Below are 27,968 nucleotides of genomic sequence, written 5' to 3'. Positions count from 1 at the left end.
GCTTTGTGTCAGCAGTGCACGGCAAGATGATGTTCGCGGTGCAGCGGAGATACAGCACTCCCCTATGACATTAAAAAAATAACGGATTGCCATTTCCACAATGCAGTGCACCGCAATGCTGTGAAGTTGTAGTACATGTGGAAAGCAGCTACAAAAAGCATAAAGTGCTGTTGTCTTTTGTTGTTGTTTTGTCTACTGTTATGCAACTTGTGGCCAATCAATTGCCAGTATGACATAATGAAAAACCCAGTGATTAGTCAGGTTTTGGGAGAGTTGTTTACTGTACTGTTCAATGATCTATTTTTCAGAGGCAGCAACATTTTTGAAGTGAAAGAGTGAACATGGCTTGTCAGCCGACACCTCGGCATAAATGACCAGTATGTGTGAGTGAGAGAGAGAGAGAGAGAGAGAGAGAGAGAGAGAGAGAGAGAGAGAGAGAGAGAGAGAGAGAGAGAGAGAGAGAGGTTACGTTGGCTCTAAGGCTCTGAGGTTGTCATATCTTATCAGTCTGATTAGGACTCAAACTAATAAAACGCCTTGACTCACTTTTTCTCTCCTCTCCTCACCTCGCCACCCCTTCTTTCTTCTACCCCAGCAACAGCAGCTCTCTGTCTGTCTGTCTGTCTGTCTGTCTATCTATCTATCTATCTATCTATTTATCTATCTATCTATCTATCTCTTTTTGTTATTCGTTGTCCTCTGGCTCACTCCGTAACAACAACAGTTTCAGGGGAACAAATACGAACCCTACGCTATGTTCACTATACTGGGGTTCATTCAAGCAGAACATATCAGGGTACTCATGTAGGATGGCTTCAAAGTCTAGTCTTAATCAGTCAAACAGGGCCCCTGAGAGACAGCTGCTTTGAATAAATGAGAATGCATTCAGGCAAATCTAATGGGACAGATCATGCTGTTGGCATAAACATGCATTAATTTAAATGCCCTGAAATAGCTTGGTTTAAATATATGATTGTTTAAGAACAAAGCTTTAGTGTTTTTGTGGCGCATTTCACAGTTCGTGTGGCCTTTACTTTGACATTTTTTCTTTTGGGTTTCCACGTTTGATTCTCTATATGTGGTTCTTGCTGGGTCACCTGACATTGTGTTGGTCAATCAGATATGTATAAATGCACATTACACGTCAAATACAGTGCATTTTGTCACATTGTGCTAATAGCTTGCAATTGTGTAGATGGAGAAGACCATTCTTGCTGCTGTGATAAGTTTTTTGAGTTGTAAAATCCTTAATCATAAGACTTTAATAAATTATTCTGGAGGTGATTTATATTTAATTTCTCCTCATATGATCCAATTATTCCTGGCCTCATCAAGATAAAACCACAAATAATATCTAATATCTGTATCTATCTCAGATATCTTGAATTTTAGTCTGTAGTACACTCTGCACTCAATCCTACATTTCCCATAATGCAATGTAACATCTTTTCTCTGTTAGGTCCTTTCTGCCTGGTTAATGCTCATATCATTTGCAGTCCACCTGCCCCTGGTTTGTGCCATAAATTTGTAGCCTCAAGCCCAAGACAAGATAACATCATAAGGTTTATTTTTAAATATATTTCCATCCAAATAATAATAAATTGGAGAATTCCTAAAGCAGAGAACTCTTACTAACTAGCTCTGGCTGCCTCTAGTCCATAAAGAGCAGTCCTGATTCACAGTAGACTAGACGGCAAGTACATAATTGAGGCTTGGTCAGAATCACTGATTGGCACAAATTTTACTAATATATTGATCATAGACTGAGGATCATCAATAGCCAGTGAAAGCAAAGTTTACAGAAAGGAGATGCCAAGCAGCTACAGTGTGTCTGTATGACTCCATTTCTTATTGCCGTGATGGTGTAAGGTCATAAATACTGAAATCAGTGAAGTATCTGGAGTCTTCAGCAGTTCTGTATTGGGAGCAAATTGACAACTGAAAACCAATTTTCTTAGATGCAACGTGTTTTATGCATCGCTTCAGATTTTAAAACCCCTCAAGTATTTTCCCAGCATAACTTTTCTGTGTGTCTGCCTTTACCGCTCTCTTTCTCACTGTTTCACTCCCGCCTCCACATCACCCCCTCCCAACTACCTTTCTATCGTAAACCCTGTCCTTGTCTGCGTACACTCGCTCCTTCTCAAAACCATGAGGTGTAAAGTTGATTTACGCCTGTTGTACCTCGCTGTGCCTCTCTTGGTTGGGAGGGAAGCGTGCACGTCTGTAAGAGTGTATGTGTGAGTCAGGAGAGATAAGAGAGAGGGAAGTTGTTGAAGGCAGAGAAATGCTCCCTCAGTGTCTCTGGAATTGAGTGAGTGTTTGCGTGCGAAGATCTGTGTGTATATGTGTGTGCACGTGTGACAAAGATCTCCGTATAAACAAAGAGATGAAGTAGACAATGTCCAGTTAGGCATGACTGCTCCCCTGGCCTGACACTGTTTTGTGTGTCTGTAGGTGGATGGGGGGGTATTAAGGCATGAATGCACTGCTAGCTTGTCACCACCAGAAGTGTGTGCGTGTGTGCGTGCGTGTCTGTGTGTGGTAAGGGATGAACGCTCTGCTAACTTGTCAGAGTTGAGGATTTTGCCTGCAGCAACTTTGTCTCATTTACAAAGCGGTATTGCAAGTCGCTCTGGATAACAGCATCAGCTAAATGCCCAAGATACAAATGTGTAAGCATACAAACATACCACAGTGTTGCAGACTCACTCTTGCTCATACATAAGAAATTCACATTATGATGTCTGAATTTTTTTTTGTCCAGAACAGACCTTGAATAATCTACAAAAAAAAAAAAAAAAAAAACAACAATCTCTAACACAACAGTGTAGCTTTTTTCTTTACCCTCTCAACACACCCTTAAATATATATCATCTTTTTTAGTGTTTAGTGTTAGTCACATAACCCTATAGGATATGTGACTAACAACTTATGATTAAAATAGCAATATTCTTGTTTCAAATGATGCTACCTCGTTTGAAAGCTTAGAAGTTTTAAAAAGCAGATATCCTTGAAGAGTTACCAAGGTAAAGCTGAATTCCCCTTGTTAAGTTTTACTGGATGACAAGAGGGCTGACAAATTATTTAACAAATAATGTCCAATATTGCTAAAGTCAGTATCTATGCAGGAGCAGCTCCGGTTTTTCATGGTCAGGGAATTACAAACATGGATACTTATAAACAGGCAGACATATACAAAATTATGAGGATGAGCCCAAAGAGATAAGCTCTCACTATTAACCTTAATTTAAGCTTAAAACAGTTGACACTACCAAAACTTTCTTACATCACAGAAACGCACTAAACAAAAGTGTAAACTAAAAAGATGTACACAGGCGCACACACACACACACGCACGCACGCACGCACGCACGCACGCACGCACGCACGCACACACACACAATGCACATATTCACACATGGGAATATGCCCTGTGCACCATACATATGAATATAAAACATGTATTGTAAATATTTACATAAAGGACACACACTTACTGGCTCTGTGAGCTCCAGTACATTAGCCTTATACGTGATGGGACTACAGTCACGGGTGTTTCCAACAAGCGTACATGGTAGAAACATGGGACCCAGGTCATCACCATCCAATACATCCACAGTCAGAGTGGTCGTGGCTGTACGGCGTTCACTAGGGTAGGGGGCTCGATCCTACAGAGAGAGACAGAGAGCTTTAATTTCATTTTTAGTTGATGCGGCATGTTTGTATTTGCACTTTCATATTTGGATATTTGGGTATCTCCATCTTCAAGTCTTGAATATAAAGTGACCACAACATAGTCCTGCTGAATATTTTCAGAAAATCAACAAAGCTGCCAGGTACACTCAATACCTTCAAAGGCCGGTGCCTACTCTTTCCACCTTCATGTCTGTTTATACCTCAAGAGCAACTAAACAGATTTCTAATGCATTTCTAACTGGTTCAGCACAGCACAACCGTACAGACTGTCCGGGCATGATAAAGAGAAACTCTGTGCTTCCATCTGTGTATCTAATGTACTTCATTACCAATGTTTTATGAAGGCTAGTAAAGTAAGGAGATTACATGGATTTTAAACAAATTCCTTGATAACAATTTGTGACTGATTTTACCTCACTAAGTGTTTCTTCAGGAAAACCAACGACAACAAAAAAAAAAACTGACATGGGTTATTTTTGAAAATTGTTCAAACAGAAGATGAAACAAACCCTAATCGAGTATAATTAACATTAACATGCTCCCACTCCCATCTGTTGCTATTCTGTGAACTCTTGTCATTTTATCTGAACGAACACTACACCTGGTGGTCCATCACATTTTATTCAGGAAAAAACACCTAAATATATGACACCGATACACACAAAATGAAAAATGGATGCGCTTACACACTGTTAAGTTTTTATTCAGAGGAAGACCTTCAGGAGATCTTAAGCTTAAATTGCAGGGTTTGAGTGAGGCCCTCTTAAATATCAATACAGCTATTTTACAGGAAACACAGAGTCCTAGTCAAACATTGCTGTTCACAAACTTTTAAGTCTGAAAAGGCATTAATGTGCAATCACACATCTGTGTATACATCTAAAGTCTAGAGCTAGCTGTTGATCTGCTTTTGGTGAAGTATGTGCCGTCCAATTATAAAGGTAGCTGCTCAGCAGATTCACAAGAAACACTCAACAGGCCTATTCATCTGTATGGTCAATATAAGTGCTGTGTTTTCAATTTTTATTTCAAGACAATTAAGACCAAGTTTTGTGTTATTTACTTATCTATTTTTTTTTAACTTTGTAAAGCTCTCAGAACAAAATAGCCAAATCAGGGAATCTACAGGAAACTCTAACTTGCTGGAACTGAATAATCAATGCAGCCATGACATGTCCACCCATTTACTCTAAAAACACTCTAAAATAATATCCGCTATTTCAAGTTTGTGCAAGTCATCTAGATCCTTATCTCCTTCACATTAATCCCAGTGGTGTCTGCAGCATCAGGCAGCATAGTTGGATATATCAGCACTTCTTTCCCTCTCTTTAGAAGAAGCAGTTTTCTGCCATTAACTGTTTTTTTCCCTCACAAACTTGAAAACTGGCCAAACAAGATAAAGAGCAAGAAACCTTAATTAAGTTTTGAGAGAATTCTTTGTTTACTGTTATGTAATTACACCTGGATTGAGCATTTCTCTACCACACATTACATAAAGCTCTCCTTACTGTCGACCTCCTGGTGTATTCTTTTCACCACTATTGAAATGCACTTACAGTAAAATGTAAGGCATATGATAGAATATAAAATAGTCATAAAAGATATTATCAGTCTGTTATTTAAATTATTTTGATACTGTTATAAGTTTATGTGCATCAGTGAAAAGGTCAGCCTCATTCAAAGGGGTTCTTGTTACATATATCTCTAAATCTGTACTGAGAATTTATATTCAGCAAAATTCACAGCCACTCAAACGCTCTTAATATTGTATTGAGATGAACTGTGATATGTCAGGCTTTCAAGCAGTCAGAAACACATTAATCTTTCAGTGTACTATTGACTTTTAATAATGCTTTCAGGGTAAATGGGCCTTGAGACATTTAATATTTGCCAGAATACTTTATCAAGAACCAAAGGTTTTGTCACAACAAAAACCTTAATGGCGCAATCAGCAACTTAAATAATTTTCTGTCATGCCTCAGTTTAGGTTGTTCAAATTTCTACCACCATTCTCCATGAGTCTATTTTGCACGTTGTAGACGATTTTTATAAATAAAACATACACAGTGCTGCAAAATAAAAGGAGGAAAACAATTAAATTAACAAAGACATTAGTGATAATTAAGGATGCGCTTAAGGCTGACTGAACAGAGCAGAAATAGTCTGTCTGTGTAACAGTAACGCCACCATAATAATAAAAATTTACATAAAAATAACACTCTAGGCTGTAGACTATGCTCCCACTCAATCAGGGGGGAATTTGAAAAACAAAAAACACTTACGTTAGCCTGTATGATGACCAGGTACCGTGTTATCTCTTCATAGTTCAGCCTTTCTCTTAGTACGACAGAGCCAAACAGCGTCAGGGGGATGTCAAAGGTTCTGTTGGCTGTCTGAAACACACATACACACAGATACATTACGAACACAAACACAGTCAGTCACTTACAGGGTCAAATGTCCATTTTTCTCACTTTTTTTTTTTTTTTTTTTATAACCTGGCTACATCACGCTTGGAAGAGTTGGGCAGGCAGATGGATCACCTACCGGGTCTTTTGGGTTGTACTGGATCGTATACTCTATCTGTCCGTTAGGACCGTCATCGATGTCTGTTGCCCCATTGTTCCCGTAAAAACCAGAGAAGATAGTGGTTCCCACTGGTGTCAGCTGAAAACACAACAGAGGGAGAAAGAGAGAAATTCAGTATCTTTGTCTACAAGCTCACACTACATGTTGTCAAACACTTTAACACTCTGCACTACTGACATTAAACAGTTCCTATCCTACTCTGTTGGGTCTTGTTTTTTGCATCTCCTGTCGGTATGTGGTAGAGATGAAGGAGGGACACATTAAAAACACTCTTCACAAGCGTTTGGCCATAAGGGATCTCGGTATCCCACTGTCTCTTCAAAACAAACAGAAAATGACTTGCAATTTTATGTTTATTGTGCTCAAATGGGGCTTGGGAAGGAAGATCAGCATGCAGCTGTTTGTGTACTTTCATTTGCACTGGAAATAAAATGAAACACAGGCTGCGTAGTTTGCCCGATATTCTGTCTATAGCATTTGCCTCAGTCTTTCTCCGTCTCACCACTTTGTATATTTGCTACACCCCATTACCCCATCTAATAAAAGTTTTAGATACAAGTGGAAAATTGGGTGACAGCAAACTGTGCATGGTATGTTCCGAGCGCTTGTGACTTAAAAGACAAAAGAAAGTATTGACACCTTTACTTTGGTCTTTGATTTCAGTGAATAGAAACAGACTGGACCTAAACGCTCATGGTTATAAAATAATGAGTCACTGTCAAAATAGATTAGCCATTGCTTTTTACAGCAACCCCTTTTCACAGTATAAAATTAACTAAATTAATGAGCAGTTATGACAACAGTGGAGCTGAGCTGCAAGTAGCTGCTGGGGAGCATTTTTTAATGCACGGAGCAATCAAATTCACATAATCCGTTTCATAATGTTCATGTTTGCCAGTTGCTTGTTGCTTTTTGTTGCAAAACTGGTAGAAAAAACACTTTCAAAAATCCCCCAAAATATAGTATCCTTCGGAAGGTAGTCAGCAGTCTGTACAGCGTGTATAGTATATCTAGTGTACATGATGTTTAATCAGCAACCTAAAATGTACATGCAGCACACACTGTAAATGCCGTAGATGCCTTTGTTCATAATAATTTATTTGTGTGCCATTTCAAGTAGGTTTGGCTTTGTTTGTTTGATGTTCAGTTTGATTTAAGTTTTTCTGAGAGAAACTCTCAGTCTGAGAGCTGAACACTTTCTAGAGCAAACGAAAGGAAGAACTTTGCCAAGCATAAATTGCTGTGCTGTATTTTTTTTTTTTCCTTTTTTTTCAGCCATGTTCCCAGGGATCTGTGATTAGGTGTCAAAACAGAAGTCTAATCTCCAGACAGCACAAGAAACATTTGAGATTAAGTTTAATTTAGCTGCCGCACCAGTGATTTGTTACATCATTTCCCTCAACAGGGTTAGCTCTGCCTCCCACTGATCTAACAATGGTCTTCAGAACGTCTTATGCTGTCACTTTGCCACTTTTGGATACAGCTCTAATGAAACAACTCCTCACTCAGGCACTGGTGCCAGCTCATGAAATCAGCCACAGGGATCACCTTGTACCCAAAAACTTTCACAGTGAGCTCATAAATTGTGTCCTAGATGTTCTTATAAATAACCATATTGCCTCTCTGTGCATCTTAATGCCTGCCTCACTTTCTTGCACTTAATAATTGTTAGTTATAGACAAGTAAAAGCAGGTTTAGTGTAGATAAAACTGGATGAACTTCTGAGTTACTCTCTCAATATTAAATTTACTGCATTAGGTGGTGGGGGTTCTGGGGGCAACAGAAGTGAATTAGACAATAGCTGTCTGCCTAATGAGCAGACCTGCATTCACATCTGAATAAATCAGCTCCTGCTTTTAAATTATTACCCACACTGGAATAAATTTATTCACTTTTTTTTTTATATTACTACCACCAAACTGACCACATTTGCCTCAGCATGGCACAGGAATCGTATTTTAAAGTTTTTTTTTTTAGAATTATTTCTTTTTTACGATGGATCTCCTAAATTGTATGGTGGTCGTTGAAGTGAACTGAGGGAATTATTTTAGCAGGAGTAATGAGAAACTGGCACGCTGTGAGAGGTGGCTGGGTGCAGGAGGAGGAGAGAAATATATAGAGTATGGCAGAGGAAAGGTGGGGAGGTTGAAGAAAGGTGACATAATGAAGAGCAGGGAGTGGTGAGGGGGCATGAAAGTGGGGGAGAGGGGGGAGGAAAGCTGCAAACACAGAAGAGAGGCCAAGAAAGGGAAAGAGAGAGGTTGGGAAGACAGATTGAGTTGGACAGGCTGTGGAAGACTGTATAATGAGATATTCTACTGGGTCTGCCTAGGTCTGTGTTGGCAGTGGGGTACATGTACCCTTGTCCAGTTTAAGTTTGAACCTCTTCTGCTTAAATTCTACTTCCCCAAACTGTGGAGGACACTGGATTGGCATTGTAAAGACTATTCTGGAAGCGTCAGAATAACAGATCCTTTTCACAGCTGCCCAAAAACTCTGCTTTTTCCCTGCTTACTGCGCTGCCCTTTAATTTTAGTCTGACAGTAAAATGCCATGTACAATGCTATTTGGTGGAGGTTTTTATTTAAAACACATTCCAGTTTCCACTTCTGCCAAGCTACATTTTCAGAATGCAGGTCATTGCTGCATTGACGCAGGATCTAACACATGGCCCCCGGAGAAGCATGGGAAAACCTTGGTACAGTACAGCTTATCTGCTGTCCTCATGCTGGCCTGGACTGCTTCTGGACTTCACTACATCTCTGTAAGAAACAAAGATTGTGTGTGTTTATATGTGTGACACTGAGTGTATGGAGTGTTTTACCTCACTGACGGCGACGTAGTATCTTGGCTGCTGGAAATGTGGCGCGTTGTCGTTGCGGTCTCGAACAACGATGCGGACCTCGTGTAAAATCACTGTGCCTATCAGCTCGTTGGTGCACTGAACCTGAACCACAATGGACTGAATATATGAGGGGGGCTGGGAACAAGATAAATAGAGGGACAGATAGAGATTGTTAGAGTGTTAAAGGCAGAATTGTACAGCAGCAATAAATAATTAACCAGAAAGTAAAAGAAAATAAATAAAACTATCATACAGACGACTGCCGGCTTCTTGTACTATACTCTTTGTGCCAAATGAGACTTTGAAAAACATCTGCTGGATTGTTTTACAGAGCAAAGCAGCAGGAGGCTGATGCAGAGAAGATGGAGCGAAAACATTCAGAGTTTGTCACAACAGCTTCCACTAGATTTATCTTCTGTAGTCAAGTGAAAAAGAGAAACTGGAACCAAAGAAACACGGAAGCCTCGTCTTCATCTGTTGAAGCAACATTACATTAAACGTGCTTTCAATTTTTGAATCAGCAGCAGTACCTGTCCCACTCGCGTCTGATCAGGAGACACACCAGATTCATTAAGATTTCAGTGTCTATCTGAGACTAAGGAGCCAAACCAAGAAGTACGAATTAAAGTTTTAACGATAAGGTACTGTAAGATAAAAATTGAATAGGACAAAAAAAATGAGCAAAACATGAGCATAGACTGAAATCAAGTAGTTCAGTTTCCTTACATCTCTATCCAGAACCCTTCCAGTGCTGTTGAGGTAAAGGGCTTGTTTGGAAGGGTCGAGAATCACCCAGTAGTCGTGGTTATCCCTTAGAGAAAGAGAGATGGTACGATCCGGACCCTCTGCCACGCCATTTATCTGCATGTTCTCCACCAACAACGTTCCTGCGAACACAATAAAAACACCTGTATTGACCCAGCAGTTAGAGAGAAGGACAGAAAGTCCAGAGTTCCTGGAAATAGAGTTTGATTCAAATAAAAGATAAATGGTTGGGTCCTTGATCTAACTTTATTAGTAAAAGAAAAAGGGACAGTTCAAAGAGTTCTTTGTGTTCATTAAGAATATACTTGGAAATTACATGTAGGTCGTAGCCAAGGGTCAAGGACATTTAGACGGAGAAGAACACTAAACTAAGAGATAGAGACAGAGGAAAAAGCATGTGGATTTCAGTCAAATTATATTACACAAGACAGACCAGATATGGGGGGCCTACTCTGTTTGCCTTCTCTATAACAATACCTGGATTAAGACCAACTGGAATACAAAATAAAATCAACGAGAGATAGAGAGAAAGCTGGTGTGCAGGTATACATTAAATGTTATAATGACTTTAATGTTTTCATCTTGCATGAGTTTTATGAGTTTTACCAAAAAAAAAAAGAAACTCACTAAATAAAAGTAAACATTTTAATAAGACAGACGGTACAGATGGAATCAACCTGATTCATTTAACACAGTCAACTGTGGCCGGTGAAGCGAGGGAATGGGAGGAATATTGAAAGACAGAAAAAAGAGAGAGAGCATCAGAAATACAAACAGGGAGATAAGACATGATTTGAATGGAAACTGTCAGCTGTATGTTCTCAAGCGATGCATATTATCTCTGAATCAATACAAAGCCAAGAGGAGTTGAATCAGAGAAGGGCAAGGGGTCAAAGAAGTTTCAGAAGAAGAAAGGAAAGGCAGCTGGAGAATCAGATAAACATGTAGGTTTCAAAAAAACATCCTGACTTTACTGTTGATTGACAGTTTCAATGAGAACTTATGGCTGCTGCCAAACTTCACTGAGTTTTTAAACCATTAGCATTTGGATCTCAATATTAAAACCCCACAGGAGTCAAAGATGTGATTAAATCTACTGATGGATTTTACAGATTTCAAGTGCAACTTTTGGTGTTAGTTTCAAGTATTTTTATTCAAACTTACTGAACTTCACATGCTCCTTCATATGTGGGATCAGTTTCACAAACCAGTGTATGGTTGTCAAGATGGAAATACACAGCCATTACCTGTCAGGGATCCTTTTTAAGTGTACTGGACAATATTATAGCAGATGAGGTGCAAAAAATATGCAAGGAATAAAAACAAACACACAAACAAAAAAACAGTAGAGAAGCAAAAAGTTTAACTGCTTGATTCTGTACAACTCCAAATCATAGAGAGAGACCCATTACCAGGCCCTGCACACTACATTATGAATCAAAAAAAAATTATTGTATGTGTGCGTGAGATTGTGAGATTGTGTTTTCTTCCGTGTGTGTGTGCATCCAATGTGTCTGTTCGAAAAATCATATTTTCCCTCCATGTGCACATGCACATCTGCACACATACAACAATGTAAACATCCACACACATCCACACACTGAACTATCTCATATCTGATCTACCAGACATAAAATTGGGTCATGGCCTTCTGTGCTACCATGGAAACCGTGTCAAATGTCTTGCTGTGATTCGCCGATCTTAAATAAACGGGGAATTTTAATGAAATTGGTTTCTTTATATGAAAAATGGGATAGAAAATGGAATTCATTAGGGGAAATTCATTCCTTGCCATCCTCTGGCTATCTTTCTCCTCTGGTTTTTGTACCGCTGTCTTTCAAAATGAGTAAAGAAACACAAGTACAGGCAAAGAAGAAAGAGACAGAGTGCCTACACCTTGTGTAACTGATCTGTATCTAATTTAATTCCATAGACCATCTAATATAAATGGGCTCTTTTCACAGTGACCTCACTTTATAGGATGTGTGACTGAATACTGCACTCAGCAGCACCTGATTAAATTGACCCATGTGTTAAAGCACACAGGCAGAACCGCATGAAGCCGTGAGTGTGTGTGCAGCAACACCAAGAGATTGTCTGAGAAAAAGCGGCACAAAGGGCAATTAGACCGCAAGAAAAATGAGAAAGATAGCCGAGGAAAGTAAAGCGAGAAAGTCTGGGTTGAATGAGAGGGTTATAGAAATAAAGAATAAAGAGAATATTAGGAGAAAATGTGCATTGTGGCGATGCATGAATAGAATTTTTACAGGACATTAGCTTAACTGAATGTGGTGACACTGCTGGGGTGTCAGCCAGGTATGAGCCATGGACTGAAAAGTAATCATCACATTTACCTGCTACTTCAGAAAAGAGGGATTCAAGGCGAATTCCCATAGACAGACAGGACAACAGAAGTAGTGAATGTGGGCCCAGATAAACTCTATCATCTATTGTTTATCTATCATTTATCATGAGATAATTCAATGACAGCTTATTTTGCCTGGAGGACAATTTCAAACAGATGAACGTTATCTGATCAGGATACGTCAAAATTTAAAAAAAAAAAAAAAAATCAAAGTTTTTACTCATGTTTTTACTATGTTCGTTTCCTTTTCTGATAAATTTGCTTCCTGAGGTAAGTGTTTAGTGACACCACCATAACTGAACACATGTACACTGACAGTCAAGGTAGAGATGTTTGGGTCAGTTATAGTTGGCAGTTTCCTCCTGTATTAAGGTATGTGGAAGTGATTCAGTCTTAAAACATTAGTTTGAAACTGGTTTTGACACAGGCTTTAGAAGAAGAAAAAACTTTTGCTGAGTTTTCTCAACTTCCACTATCTGGATGAAAATTCTGAGAAAAGTTATGATTATTAATCAACAAAATTTCAGTCCATTAATTCAATGCATTGTAAGTTTAAAAACACAATTTGAAATTTAAAACTGAACTAAATCCTTCAAATTGTAAAAGTGCAATTTCTCTCAGCTAGGAAAAATCAGCTGCACCCTGTATGCAGACACCAGCCTTCAGTGGTCCTGAGTTGGTCCGTTGCCGGCATTCTGTTCAGGATCATGAGAATTTCATGGAAACAAATTAAAGTTAAATTATTTTCATGAACCAGAGGCTTGTGGATTTTACTTTTTTTTTTTTTTGGTAATGCTTATTGCCAGAACAGTTGATAACAGTAAGTACACTTTGGTGATTTGAGGGTTAAGACTTCAAGCAGTCTATTCAAATTTCACTGAAAGCTTTAAATATTTTAGAAAAAACCCCCAATATTTTAATGACATTTTGACATTTGGCATGAGAGAAGTTAGGCTACTGCAGGTCAAGGATTTCCATTGGCTTTTTTCTTTTTTTTTTTGGACAGACCAAGAGCTGTCATGTTTTTCACATAATCTGAAAAGTGTTCTGTTTGTGTGCGTTTTTCATCAGGATATGATGATGACAGCGATGCATCTGTTTTACAATCTATTTCAGTGATGACCTTAAATCTGATAGGGACTGTAGTTAGTTAAGCAGCTGTAATGGACCCTTGGTTAAACTTTTACCTACTATACTTTTCTTCCACTTCACATGTATTGTATGAAATATAGGAGTATACTTACAGAAGTAGAATAATAATGTACTACATGCATTTTTGTATGCTGATATAGTTTGCTTTATCTGCTAAATGATATATTTAATGCATCAGGGGAATATTATCATGTATGTTATTATGTGTAAATATATTGTTGGGGATACTGGTATCTCTTGGCTAAATGTGTGTATTGTTCTGTGCATATGTGTGTGTGTGTACCTCTATGTCTGTCTGTCCCACTCCTATTCCCACACATATCCACTCATTCTAATCACCCTTTTACTAGATATTATTAACATCATACTCCTAATTTCAACATTATCTTCTTTTATGACATTTCCCTGGGCTAAAAAATCGCTAACTTGTATCTTGTAACTCGCTCTTCCTCCCCCTCCTTTCATTCCTCGAGTCTCTCTCCCTTTTGCTAACACCGACCCAAGATAATCACCCTAAAGCTAGATTCTCTATTAAATCCGTAACACTATTTCACAGCCACAGAGCAATACATGGCATTATGCATACAAACCATTCCAATACTAAATTATTCTTCAGAAACCCTGTTAGGAAGATTAGAGCTCAAACAGGCACAAACACACACATCTGTACATACAGTATGTATACACAATTGGATGAATCATGAGGCACACACATTGTTGTTAAACAATAAGATGAAGAAATAAGCATACTCATGTATATGCACGCATATACTGTTCAGCCACCACATTAAAAGCAGTTACCATTTGTCATGTTGAGGCCACGTGCACACACATTGTAGCTGCCCCAGGTTTTACTGTAATATCATTTGATAACACAACCCTCCATTAAATAGATAATACAATATTACGACCAAATCTATCTTTTTATGAACAAAAATTATTGCGACAAATACAAAATCAGACAAAAGAATAAATTATAGCTCTTTTGGCCAATCTGCAAGACTAAACTCCTATTGTGATATCTTGAACTTAACTACTTTGCAGCAGAACAGCAATGTGTCAGTACAAGAATCTATTTCCAGTGGGGGAGGGTGAGGGGGAAGGGCATGCCTCCCTTACTTTTCAAAATCTCATTTTTAGAATGAAAAAGTGTATTAATATTACAGCTATTTATCATAATACCATTAATGTGGAAAGTATGATATGACAAACTGTCTTAATAATATGTTTTTATTTTACAGACGTCAGTGTTAACTGAGCTAAAAACATCTTAACCTGCTTCAGAGAGTGTGATTTAATTGAAACAAACAAGCTGAAAGATTAAAAAAAAAATAATCTGCATGAAGAAAGTACATAATCACCCCTGAGGTTTCCGTGATCCAGTCAGATCATATTGGAAGTACTGTAAATCAAAAATAAATCTTGCTGTTATTGTCATGGACGGCTAACATGGGTGGCAAGTGGGAAATGCAAAACAAAGTCCTACATATAATTACCAGTACCAGTCTCATATGCATACCCAGCAGAACACATTAAAAATGTAAAACAGGAGAAATAAGGGGGGGGGGGGTAGCTTAATAGAATGGATTAAGCCATCACCAACTGATCCAGACATGTCAGCTGAGTAGATGGAAGGTGCTGCTCTCCTCTCTGTCTGGGGCTGCTATGCTAATCTCTTTTTATGTCAGTCAGGATTACTGTGATCGCGTCTCACAATTTAAAACCTTGTTGAAAAGCAGACATGGCAAACATTATGACAGGTCACCGTTTCTGTACAGTAATCTATAGGCTGAAGATAAGAGTGTGATTTAAACACACAGGCCAACTTGTCTGTGTGAATTTTCCGAGTTGAGTAGGGTAAAACTTCAGTGTCTATGAGGGTTAATTTGGCTCACAGACAACAGTCAGCAGTAAATACAACAAATTAATAAAACATGATACAGGTCTACATTTTCTGAACTTCACAAAAATGATGCTCATATATACACACAAGCCTGCACTACAAAACACACCTCTGGGCAGACTCTGGGACTGTGTGCTTGGTTATGTTCCTCTGAACAGTCTAAGTGGCACAGCCATCAAACCAGGAGCCACTAATTAGCTTATACAGTTTGAGCTAACTAAACACACTGAGGATATTTCCTTTGGAGTTCAGATAAGAGGTGTCTGAAAACTCTGGCAGCCTTATTTTTGTTTATAGTCAGGGGGTTCAAGGTGGGAAGAGAAGAGGAGAGGAGAGGAGAGAAGAGAGGAGGAGAGAAGAGAAGAGAACACATGAGGTAAGCATGTAGTGAGCTTTGACGGTGATGGTTGGTGGGTATTGTTGTCTTGGACAGAGCCAGGCTAGCTGTTTCTGGTCTTTATGCTAAGCTAAGCTGTAGCTTCACACTTACATGAAGAATGGTATCAGTCTTAAGATCCAGCTCTCAGCAAGACAGTGAATAAGCACATTTTCCAAAATGTCATTTATTATTCCTTTAAGCAAGCTGTCTTATGAGCAGTAAAATTCTGTAACACAAGCATGCACTCATTTAAAGATGAAGAGACTGCGGAGATCTTTTTTGTTGTTTATGCTCATACACAGTGACAAACTGAATGATCTAATATCTTATCCCCTCCAACAGAGAGTTTAAGATTACTACTATGACACAGCTGGCACAGTCACAATGAGTATGAATGTGTGTAGGGTACTGGTCATGCCAATCAGCAGCTAACAGTGTTTGTTTAAATTCGTCATTCATCACATCTGAGGTAACAGAAACCCCTAACCCCATTTAGACTGAAGTATGAAATAAGAAGTAAACCAGATAAATACTTTACCGTTGGGGCTCTCTTCGTCTATGGCAACGATGGTGGCAGGCGGACCCGACCGAGACAGTTTACATTCTGGGAGGGTGAAGAAGAAAAACATATACAGTTAGCACTGAGAACTGATGCACTGGGAGGCTTCACTTCTTTATGTCCATTTTAAAAAAGCTCGAAATGTAAAACTTAATTGTGAAGCGTATGGATGATTTCACTTGATGAATATTTGTATTCAGAGCGAAATCGTTTTTAGACGGCTTTTAGTTCTTTTCTCCTTTCAAAATAAATGGCTGCTGCAATCACTCTGTAAGAGTTTCACTTTTTGAAATGGAATTGAACTCTGCACAGCATGGTGCTATATATATATATATGTGTGTGTGTGTATGTGTATCAGAGGTAGAGTGGTTAAAAGAAGCACCAACAAAGAACTGGAAGGAGTGAGCCTGAAGGTATAAGGGGTTAGCAAAAGGAAAATAAAAAAAAAGAAAATGATGATGGACAGGAAACAGACTCTTCTTATAGACAGAGACCGATAAATAAAAGATAAGCTTGTTAGATCTATATTTTAATCAGTAACAACAGACATAACCACTTACAACCATCTCTGTGGTTAGCAGGGGTTAATAAACTAACACAGTGACTGAACACACAGTGACTGAACAGAGGAAGAGAGAGGAGCTAGTTCTTACCCTCATATTGCCAGTCTGTCGAAAGCAACAGCCACGTCCCACCAGGAAGGAAGGAAGAGGAGAAGGAAGGTAGTAGCCAAGGGAGGAAAGGAGGAAGGAAAAAGCAGAGGAAAAATTAATCAAAGACAAGAATCAACCTTCATAGAAAAAAAGAGGGAATTAGACATTAAATTAAGTAGGTTTGAAGTTTTGAAAAAGACGGGCGCAGACAAAGTCCAAGCAAATAAGAAATGTGCTGTGATGTGTGTGTGTGTGTTTGCATGTACAATACACAGATGTTGATGTGTTTATCTCTGTAAGCTTTTTCCCAAGCTGGAGGCTTAAAATGGTCCCATTCAGCATGGAAAACAGCAGCCACATTTAAGGACTCTCCTTCATCCCTCTGTCCTTGCCAGGATATATAAATACAAGAACACCCACATTCACCACACGGGGCAACATCATTGTACAGCTCTGGAGGAGGGTTGGGAAAAATCCCACAGGAAGTCTAGAAGACGGATATCTGCTCACCTAGAAAATAGACTTCATGGAACAATGATCACACTCACTTTCCCTCTCCTACACTCTCTCTCTTCCCCTTCACGATTAAGCTTTACTGCTGTGTGACATCATAGATTATCTCAGGATTCCTTGGTATTGTTTCTTGTTTCCTTGCAAGTGGAGACGCTATTGAATGTTCCCAAATATAGATGAAACTGTCCTAGGGCTCAGAATTAGCTTATCTCAGTGCTGAAAATGACTGGTTTTTCAATCTGTCATAGTAGCAAGGAGGCAAAGAATAGGTGTGCTGATTTAAAACTGACCCCTCAGACCAAAGTAAAAGTGAGCAGGTGGCAGCTGAATATACGCTGCACAGGACTTCGACACTAAAGACTAGGGTTTGTCTTCTGCGTCCCACATCTTGTTAGATGAATAAATGCTGGCTAGTGTAAATGGGGGCTTCCAGCTAAGCTCCATACTTAATGCACAGTCATCGGATTGCTGTTGATCTGCTCATCTAACTCTCAGAAAGATTACAAAAAAGCACATTTCCCAAAACATCAAACTGGCTATAAAGCGTATTGCTTTATAGCCAGGGTTGCAATATTTAACAAGGATGAGTCCCAACACAATAATCTCCCCCTCCAAACAAATTATTTGATTTGTCAGAACATAACTGAAAAAATGCTAATCATGCTTTATGGGCCAGGATCTGATATTTTAGGGAAAACAATTTATGTTGACAGTGAACATCCTGCAGATCCATATCCTGTATATACATTCAATGCACGTTTCCCCGTTGTGTTGAAAAATTCCAGTCAGCATTATTTTCTCTACAAAACATATTCACTAATGCTGGTTTGTTCGTCTGAAATTCCTTTGCATTCCCTGGCAGTAAATTTTGTGTCCCGTCGCATTAAGTTTTATGGCCCCTCACCATATTTTTGGGTTCCCGTGCAATAAATTTTGTTGTCCCTCACATTAAGTTTTGCGTACCCTGGCAATATTTTGCGTTACCTAGCAGCACATTTTGCATTCCCTCTGATCCGTAGAGAAAAGGCTGACCTGTATTATGATATAGTATTATGGATTCTGTGGTAGATCACTGCTGGTTGTCACCACAGCAGGAGTGGGTGAACCCTCAGTGGTGGCTGGCTCAGGTGCGGGTCTGTGTCATTGCAGCGAGATAGATAATTAGCAGAGCTGGTTAACTTAGCTGTGTAGTGAGAAGGCTTCAAGCACCACAGCCAGACAGAGCAGCAGCTGTGCTCACAGTCTGTGGCTATATCCTGTTGGAGCTCAGCCTTTTGAAAAGACTAAAGAGCAACAAATGCATCATGTAAAGTGTCTGCTCTCTGTAGCATCTGCAGAGCATTTTCCTAAACTGACAGTTTGTTGTGACTGGACTAGGCCAACACACTAACTGTTCCTATGGAACATGCAAAATTATTGCAAGGGAACACAAAAGTGGTCCTGTAAAAAAAAAAAAAAAAAATCCCACCTTGACCCTTTAGGGGCTCCACACAAATTAGTTGCATATGAAAATAGCCAGCCACTTCCTTTAGGGCTTCGTGTGAGGGAGATTAATGCTAGTTCAACCTCTCTGAGATGGTTTACCAACCAAACAACTGGAGTGGACCCTCATTAGTTTTCCAACCACAAACCTGGCCTGATTACCTATGTGTTCATCCACAATCTCAGGTCTCTGTGGTGGTGGGTGAGAATTTTACCATCTTTATCAATCTGAAGCTTTTTCTGAGGGTGCATTTCAGGTTAGCAATCCAGGAAGATGCATGAGCCACGGAGCAATAGTCACTAGTTACATCACACTCTACCAGCTGGCCTGTGTGTGCGTATGAGTGTGTGTGAGCGGCAGATGACAGATGTGTATCCCCTGCTTGACTGCCTTTTTATCCTTCAGTGTAAACTGATGCCCCTCATCTATTACTAACCAGCCATTTGTTCTCTATGGGGCATCTCTGTGTCTCCCCTCTTTCTCTCCCCTTGGTTTCTTCCCTCCTCTGTCTCCTCTCATCTGCCTCCTTCTCTCCACCTGTCAGTATGCTCTCCCCCTCAAATAATAAAAATTAAATGGGATGAAACAGTAAAAAGTCTGTGTTGTAATACGAAGTGAGAGATGAACACGATAAGATCTGGAAATAAAACGAACTAAAATTGAAAACCCTGAGTACAGGTAATGCTAAGTCTAATGCTAAAAAGTCTAATCTCTGTGTCTGCAGTCAATCTGAAGAAATTGCAGGCACTTCCCTCAAGTGTAATCCTGATTAAACCAAATGTGTCCATGTAATAGTGTAAAAGTTTAACCAAAAAGATGAAATCAATCAATTAAGTTGCCACAAACTGTTAGCAGGTCCTCGATTAAATCATGCATTTCTCTTTGCATAACACTGAACTCATAAATTGAGTTAACATAAATTGAAATCTTATTGCAGAAAAACCCCACCAAGGGCGGAAATTAAGGATGAAGAGTGAATTGCATTGCAATGCAAAAATTCTCTGCTCTTCTCTCAAACAGGTCATGGGCATATTTCCTCACAAGAGTACACTTGTTTGTATGAGATATCCACTCAAAGTGCTCCCATACTTAGTGTTCTCTTGTTTACAGGTACCTATCCCCCTTAAGTGTCCCTCGAAAGTTTACCTGTGCCTTCCTTCCCTCATTGATATGTACTTGTCTTCCTACAAGCATTCACTTATTCTTAGTGTATTCAAGTGTGCATTCCTCTGTGAAAAAAAAATCACTGAAATGACTTTGTTCATTAACAAGTGAATAAATCCATCTATTGCCAGGTTCCTGTCAAGCTGACGAAAAGCTCCATGGAGAGCCGTGTGAGGGGAATGGGGGTGAAGTGTTCAAGGTGTGGACCACATAAAAAGACGCACAACTCTGAAATAGACCTCTGTGTTCAGACAATATCACACAGTCAATGAGAAAGGCTTGCTCCGTTTCAGATTTATCATCCATCCAATGCCTCTCTATTTGAACCTGGTGTGTTTCAATCAATATCCTCTTTATTTACTATTCAGATTCTTTCCATCTAACTTTGGCAGGCAAAATAATCAGGTACAGGCTGCCAAGGGTGGCAGAAAAAAAGTCCCCTTTAAGAACAAAGTCGACTGAGGAAGAAAAGACAGAGGGAAGTGACTGTGACTGTGACTGCAGCTGAAGACCACAGTAATCACCCAAGAGTCCAAACAGGCGTCAGCTTGTTGAAAGCAACAATTGTTGTTTAGTACACACAGACACACAGCTTAGCAACTGTCTCCACAACACGCACACACACACACGCATGCTGCTTAGGATCCGTTTCTTCACAACACAGCTCCATATGCACATTCACGCCAGGCTTCACGCAGTTCAAGCCCATATGCCTGTCTGCACTCACACACTGACTCACATTCACACATGCTAGAGTTACCATAAAATATACATGCTGAGACTGTGACTCAATGAGGGCACCTGGGCCACGCTGATTGTGTGTGTGTGTGTGTGTGTTTGTGTTTGTATTGAGCCAGGATTCAGTGCTAATGTAGACTAAGTCTTTCCAAAGAGAAAAGCTGTTGCTTTGCTTATAACAAAGGAATTAATATTGGTATTAATATAATAAAGTATTCTTAAGTATCTTATTGTCACAAGATTAAAGGAATAGTCCTTGAGCCCCTTTAAAACCACAAATTGTTGTTTTCACACTTCAGTGTTTTTATGGATTAAAAGAAACAAGATATAAGGTTTTGATTAGTGGTTAGTAATCTTTGACACCAGGCTTTTGAACCTTGCCATGTTTCCCCGTTTCCAGTTTTTATGCTAAGCTAAGCAAATCAGATGGTATATTTAGCTTCATATTTAACTGACAAATATATCAGGGAAAAGGAATACATGCCAGATCCCAAAAACTAATGATTTAAAGCCCATAATTAATGAAGAAGTGAATATTTACACATATTTAACATATATGTGGCACACCACTGGTACATACTGGGGAAAGCTGGACCATAGCATGTGTAAGGAAAGAAAATCAAAATACTAATCATAGCTGCAGTACATATAATCCAACGAGAAATTAGCATGTGAGAGTCAGTATCAGATGACATGGACTAGCATTAAGTATTGGCCTGCCAAGGATGCTTTCTTCCCAGATGACAGAGGAGGATATCACAGGCATCCCTGATCCATCTGAGCCATCGCACTGGCCTGCCTCCACTGAAATAATTGACTCATTTCATCTGATGATGTTTCAGATTGGGCCTGTGAGTGATGCACTGTGAGCCCATTTCACAGGACACAGACAGCAGCAGGCAGTCTTCTGAAGATAATTATGTTCTGTGTTCTTGTTTTCTATCCAATAGTGAATGGGCTGAAGTTGAATTTTGCAAAAACAATTGTTCATCACTTTGGGAAATGCACAGATAGTACAGTTAGCTTAGCTTAGCACAAACACTTGAAACAGAGGGAAAAAGCTAGCTTGGCTCTGTGCAGGGGAAATAAATTCCTAATAAAGCTCATTATTTAACATATTAATTTTATATTAGACCAATAGTGGTTATGTCCATCCTGACACTGAATATATATTAACACAATATCCCACAACAGTGTTTAAAACCTGTCAAATTAAGAGCAAAAACCAATTAAAGATAAAGTCTGTAGTGTTGTGAGGTGACTGCTAACTTTCCAATTTAAGATTAAGCATATTCTTTGGAATATGAGTTCAAATAGTTTCTGAAGCTTTTTAATCAAAATTTTTACCATGCCATATTGTGAAAAAATTGTGCTCATTTGGGTTGAAGTTGTACTTCACTGCATTCTGCTTGTTACCATCTGTTAAATACTCGCTTGGCTACCTTGCCTGGAGTCTAGATTGTGAATAGGAAAACCCAATGATGGTGAACAAAATATGCTGGAGTAATATGGGAACATACTGTAGCGATAAAGGCAAACATGCGTTGTTTTGAGAGACGTCTGCATTGATCAGATTCCTGAGAAGACTTCTCTCTTAAAGGAGAGAGGAGTTTGAAAGAGCTGTTTCTACTGCTTGATTGATGGCCACAGAATCTGGATCTGGCACTCTCAAAAAAACGGCAAAGTAAATATTATTATATTTATGATGAAACTGTCCATTCTCGTGAGCCAGACTGAAGTGAAATGGATAATATAACAAGAGAGCAGTTGGAGGAGTCTGTCATGAAATATGCAGTTGCATCAAGTGAGGTTTCTTGAGATGTAATTCCTCCAACAACAACAAAAAAAAAAACATTAAAAAAAAATCACCTTTTGGAACACCCTTAAAAAAATTCTGCTACAACTGCATAAAAATGTGTCTCTTTCACAAGCAAACAATAAAATGAATGAGGATTAACAGCCTCACAGTGACATAATATTGTGAACAATATGTGTATAAGTGTTATATGTGTAAGTGTTTGTATGGGTCAACTTACAACACGAGAGAGAACTGAGAAATGTGGTAGTAAAAAGGTTGAAATACAAGAGCAGAGGTTTTCTGCTCTTGTATTTCAAGTAAGAGTGCTTTTTTTTCAAACTTTAAAAGTTCTTGTATGTCATGTCCTTTTTAAGCTTCCATCAGCAGGTACACCAATCTACACCTCTCCCCCGGGTCCGATTCCTCTCCGTCTTCTCTATCCAACCACCCAGCCGTTCATCCATCACCCATTCATCTACCCTTCCATCCTTTCCCCCCTCCTATCCATTCATCCATGGAGGACGGAGGGGGAGCAGAGGGGACAAAATTAGAGAGGAGAGAGGAGACGATTTGAGGGGAATGGAGAGGAGAAAAGAAGAGGAGGGTTGGTAGTGGAGGACAGATTGAAAGAAGAGAGCAGAGGAGTGAAAGGAGAAGACTGTAGAGGAGAGACAGTGTGACCTTGTGTTAGATTGATGTATCCCAGGAGAAAACGGATTGTCGACCCGCTCGCACACAAGAAAAACGCCTGCACACAAAGACACACATACACACACACACACCCAGGCGTAGTGCTGTAGGAATCACCACTTTGTCACTGTGCTGGCTTATCCATTATCCTGACTCACCCCCCCCCCCCCCCCCCCCCCCCCCTCGCTCTCTTTCTCTGTCTCACTGTGTCAGCTCTGTTCTCAGCCGGTGTGGGGTTGAACACGGCTGACAGCCGTAGTGGTGGTAATCAGACGGTAGTTGTTTTGAAGACACATGGTGGAAATACATAAACACCACTGCAGTAACCCTGAGTGATCTTAAGGTGGCCAGCAACAGTAGCACATAGGTGTAGTCTGGATTTTGACTTTTGATTTAAAGGAACACGTCAACATTTTAGGTAATAGAGAAAGAGAGAATCAATGCTATTTTCATATCTGTGCTTTAAAGACGCCTTGTGGCATTAGTACACACAGTTTTTAGAAACACAGTGAAATGGAAAAAGATATTTTTCCAAAATCATTTTGGTCTAAATTTATAACCTCTTCCTGTAAAACATAAACATATTTTTGATCTTGAACTTGGGGCAGTGGGAAAAAATGAATCTTATCAAATGTTATTTGGGGTAACCAGCCAACTCTGTCCATCATATAAAACCACACTTGACAGTTAGCTAGTGGGTAGCTAGCAGAGCCATATAACAGTAGGAGGTGTTTGGATTTCCAAAGAACGCGGTTGAGGTCTAATTTAATCCTCATCTTCCTCCTCCTGATCTGACAATGCTGGAGGGAGTTGTGGGTGAAGGTGAACAGCTGTCTACATCTCCCACGCTACAGCTCCATGTCAAGCTGTATTTGCTAAGCCACCCCCACTTTTTTTTTTTTGGGGGGGGGGGGGGGGGGGGCTAGCCTGTGTGTGTGTGTCAAGGACAGAATCTCAGGTAAAATTTACTGAATCAACATACAAATAATCTCTTGGAAGGAATATACAGGGGGGAAAAAAAGAGTGGTGACAGCACACAGAAAAATAGAAATAACTAGGAGAGGGGTAAAGTTCCTGAAGCAAAGAGAGAGGTGGAGAAATACCAATCTAGAAAAATACCAGTGTACTTCGTGTACTTCAGAGACGGGGGGTATAAGAGGCAGATGACAAGAGCTGATGAGAAGAAATAGTAGATGGAAAAAAAAAAGGCAGTGACTGGGACAAAGACAGAGAAAGGAAAGAAGGTGATACTGAAGTACGGATAGATGAGACAGACATTCCCTCCAGATGAAACATCAAACAACAAAGTAGTAATAAATATTAAAATCACCTTGAAAACTCCAACTCCACCCACATCCACACGCTGACACCATCACACATGCTGTCACACACACAAAAAAATATATATATATTTTTTAAATCAGCAGCACCAGTTCACCACACCGGCACAATAGACATTCGCAGTGAAGAATATTTGCCATGAGCCCAGGTGCAGATTTGCACCTGGGCTCATGGAAGATTGTCCTCCCCCATCACACAGACATACAATTGATGGACACAAAATCATGAACATCTGCACAATCTAGCAGGGAATGGAATCAGTACCTCCATGGCACAGTCAGACAGGTGCTGAACATTATAAATCCAACAAATCATCTCTTGAAATGTACTGTGTTGGACTGCATTAGATTGATTGTATATGTATAATGTTTTAATATAGAGGGCTGAAAAGGATGGAAACTAAAAAAATTGAAAAGGTTGTTGGTACCAATGCCAAAACTGTGAAATCACTTCAAAGTTCAATTAACTGCATGGTGAGTGGTATGTAAAATTATATAAAAAGTGGTGTATAAAACAAGTTTTTGTTTTTCACTATCCGAATTGCAGAAAAAGAGATGTCGGCAATGATCCAGAGGTCTCTAACAATGCAGGGCAAGGGGTTTTGGATGGAAATATCATTTGGTCTAGTGCTATGTGGCAACTAATGGACAATCAATGCAAGCAGTATAGGTTCAGTGCCAATGTGGCCCCAACACCTTTGGGTTATCCACCTCAGTTTTACCATTCTCATGGACGGTTTCCCAAATTAAGGGCCAGCTAGTGTGGAGTGAAAGTGGAATAGACTTATGATAAGTACTGTCCTAACAAGAGTTAACGTAGGGTTATTGCAGTTGCAGCCGAACATTAGCAGCCGCACGAGCATGTCGTCCATCAGAATCAGTTTTCTAGCTGTTTATTTACACCCTGTGGATATCTGGTAATATGTAGTTTAAATAGTATTGTACCCACACATTTACAGGCATGTAATCACACACACACAAACTAGTGCATACTTTGACTGTCATGCAGGAACACTCATGGACAATCACACAGGAGAAAAGGAATAGATTCACAAACAGTCTGGCTTTATAAAAGAGCAGCATGAACGCAGAGATAGACACACATCAGTGTAAGACAACTCAAGGATAACTCTTCTCATGCCTTCTGTTGTGACTTTTTCACGTTCGCAGATAAGTCATATTCAATTAAAACAACCACTCAAGCACTGCCTACACACCACAGCCTTCAAATGAAATCATAATAAGAGTCAAGTGAAGTACAGAATTCACCAGAAGAGAGGGTTTACATTTCAGTCTAGCTCTTTTCATTGCTAGTAACAATCACTAATGTTAAGTCTGAATCCAGTGACAACAGCTAGAATAAACTATTTGTGTGCACTGATTTTGGTAATGAGCATTAAAACATAATGATCTTAATCAGATGTCATAAAAGTTATGACAAGTTTCTAAGGAAGAAAACAAACAGGAGTAAAAGGGTTTGGAGCTGTTAAACTTTCAGCCAAAAGCCTGCTTTGACACATTGTGTGGTCTCTCACCCTTGGATCGAGGCTCATTAAAACTATACTGGAACTCTTGTCACTTGGGAAACCATAAGTGAGTAAATATAGTCCCCTTACCTTGGGACCAAGGCTAATTAAAACATACTGCTGCTCTTGTCAGGCGGGGGGTCCAAACAGCTAAAATCAACTGCTCATCCTGGGACTCGTGCTCATTAAAAACACACTTGCACTCACGTCATGAGGGGACCCAAACTCAGTGAAATATTGTCTGTCAACCGGAAACCCAGGCTCATTAAAACATACTATTCTTGTTATGTGAAGATCCACCAGAATAATGCCTGCAATCCTGTTTTTGAGACCCTGCCAACAGTTTAGGAAACACAGCTTTACAGGTGTAATTGAAAGCAGGTGGACAGGTGTGATGACCAGAAAAGACCAGAGACGCATGGACTCAGGGTGATGTGAACTGAGGGTATGTTTAGAATTGCACCTTCAATCACAATTAATTCACTAAAAAGTCATGTGTGCGCACTTCATGCTTGCAGCTTTCCTTCTAACTCTGAACAGAAGCTCTCACACGTACAGACATTCACCTTTGGCTACAGCCCCCGTCAGCTAAATGCCAACCAGATAAATCTCAAGGACTAAGAGTTAAATGGAATATTAATATTCTGACAAATTGAGCAGAAAGTCAAGAGAGTATTATGCTGAGCTCTCCTGTAGGTGATGACTTCATTCCTGTCTTACCTTGCCTCACTTTGCTCAAAGTTCAGGGGAATATAAATGTGGATGATTTTCTTTTCTATTTTTTTTTTTTCACATTACAACATTCCTGCCAATTGTTTTCCCTATTAACTATTACCACTGTCAGATTCTTCTTACATTTTGAAGCAAGAGAAGAAAAACTATAACTATGAGGATTACAACACAGCTAACACCCCTAACCATTCACCATTTACACCCCAAGCCTTTTATTATGTAGGCTAACACTGTTTGTCAACAGTTCACTCAGAGCAAATATACTTGCTGCCAGGTGAACAGTTGATTTTATATTTCTATGGTACACGTCTATGGTGCATGGGAGTGTCAAAATAATTAGAATCTATTATTAACTAAGTGTGACTCAAGCATAAAGTATTAATGGTAAAGAAGACGGAAAGGAAAAGACTACAGTAAATGGTATAAGAAGAGGTAAAGCTGTGTTGTAGTTACCACACATCAAACATGATCAATACTGAATCAGGAGAATCTTATGATACTACAGCTGACTGAGATGTGCTTACTATCTATGATAAGCCTGAAGTCAAACAAAAGTAATGTGTGCAACTCTGGTATTAAATCCGTGCTGAGCAGCCTTGCTTCACCTCTGAATTATAAGACAGAGAAAAAAAGATGAAGCCAAAGAGATGAAACAAGACAGAGACAAGAAGAATGATTGAAAAAGAGACAGATAAGAAGAGGGACAGAGGGACCGCCTTTACCTTCTGTGTCTTGGCCGAGACAGGTTGATAGCAGCAGCAGATAAAGGACTCCAGTTCCCATTATAGTCGGCCGTTTGACCCGGCCCCATGACAGTGGCCCCATTAAGTGAGTTCTAACCATCTTCACCACCATGCTTCACCAAGCATCCAGCTGCGTAGAGAGAGGAGGAGACAGGAACACACACAAACACAGGTCACAGTCACAATCACTCAACTCATTTTTAGCTGTGCAGTATGCAACATTGAAAGCAGCAGCACAGAAACATCTGGTGGCCCTTGTCTGCCCCTTTTCACAAATAGGGAAAAAAAAAAAAAAAAAAAAAAATCATGTATAGTCTTTTTCAGGTATTTTG

At 39.5% G+C, this 27,968-nt stretch overlaps 1 protein-coding gene across 2 annotated transcripts in view; it reads right to left on the bottom strand.

The window, feature by feature from the left end:
- LOC121201250 (protocadherin-15-like) overlaps window positions 1–27,748 on the bottom strand; it is a 122,491-nt gene extending 94,743 nt beyond the window's left edge. The window contains exons 1-8 of one of the 2 annotated variants that reach the window (XM_041067000.1): window positions 27,616–27,748; window positions 16,910–16,924; window positions 16,236–16,301; window positions 9,860–10,020; window positions 9,113–9,268; window positions 6,247–6,366; window positions 5,982–6,092; window positions 3,501–3,671 (exon numbers count right to left, since the gene is read on the bottom strand). In XM_041067000.1, coding sequence (XP_040922934.1) covers window positions 3,501–3,671; window positions 5,982–6,092; window positions 6,247–6,366; window positions 9,113–9,268; window positions 9,860–10,020; window positions 16,236–16,301; window positions 16,910–16,924; window positions 27,616–27,748 — 933 coding nt within the window. The remainder of the gene's footprint in view (window positions 1–3,500; window positions 3,672–5,981; window positions 6,093–6,246; window positions 6,367–9,112; window positions 9,269–9,859; window positions 10,021–16,235; window positions 16,302–16,909; window positions 16,925–27,615) is intronic. The other variant, XM_041066999.1, reaches the window with a different exon arrangement.
- Between the last annotated feature and the right edge of the window lie 220 nt (window positions 27,749–27,968).

Source organism: Toxotes jaculatrix, chromosome 21 (genome assembly GCF_017976425.1).
Source record: "Toxotes jaculatrix isolate fToxJac2 chromosome 21, fToxJac2.pri, whole genome shotgun sequence".
In the NCBI taxonomy this organism is placed as follows: Eukaryota; Metazoa; Chordata; class Actinopteri; family Toxotidae; genus Toxotes; species Toxotes jaculatrix.
The sequence above is the reverse complement of the archived record's forward strand: the minus strand, read 5'-3'. Positions and strand labels throughout refer to the sequence as shown.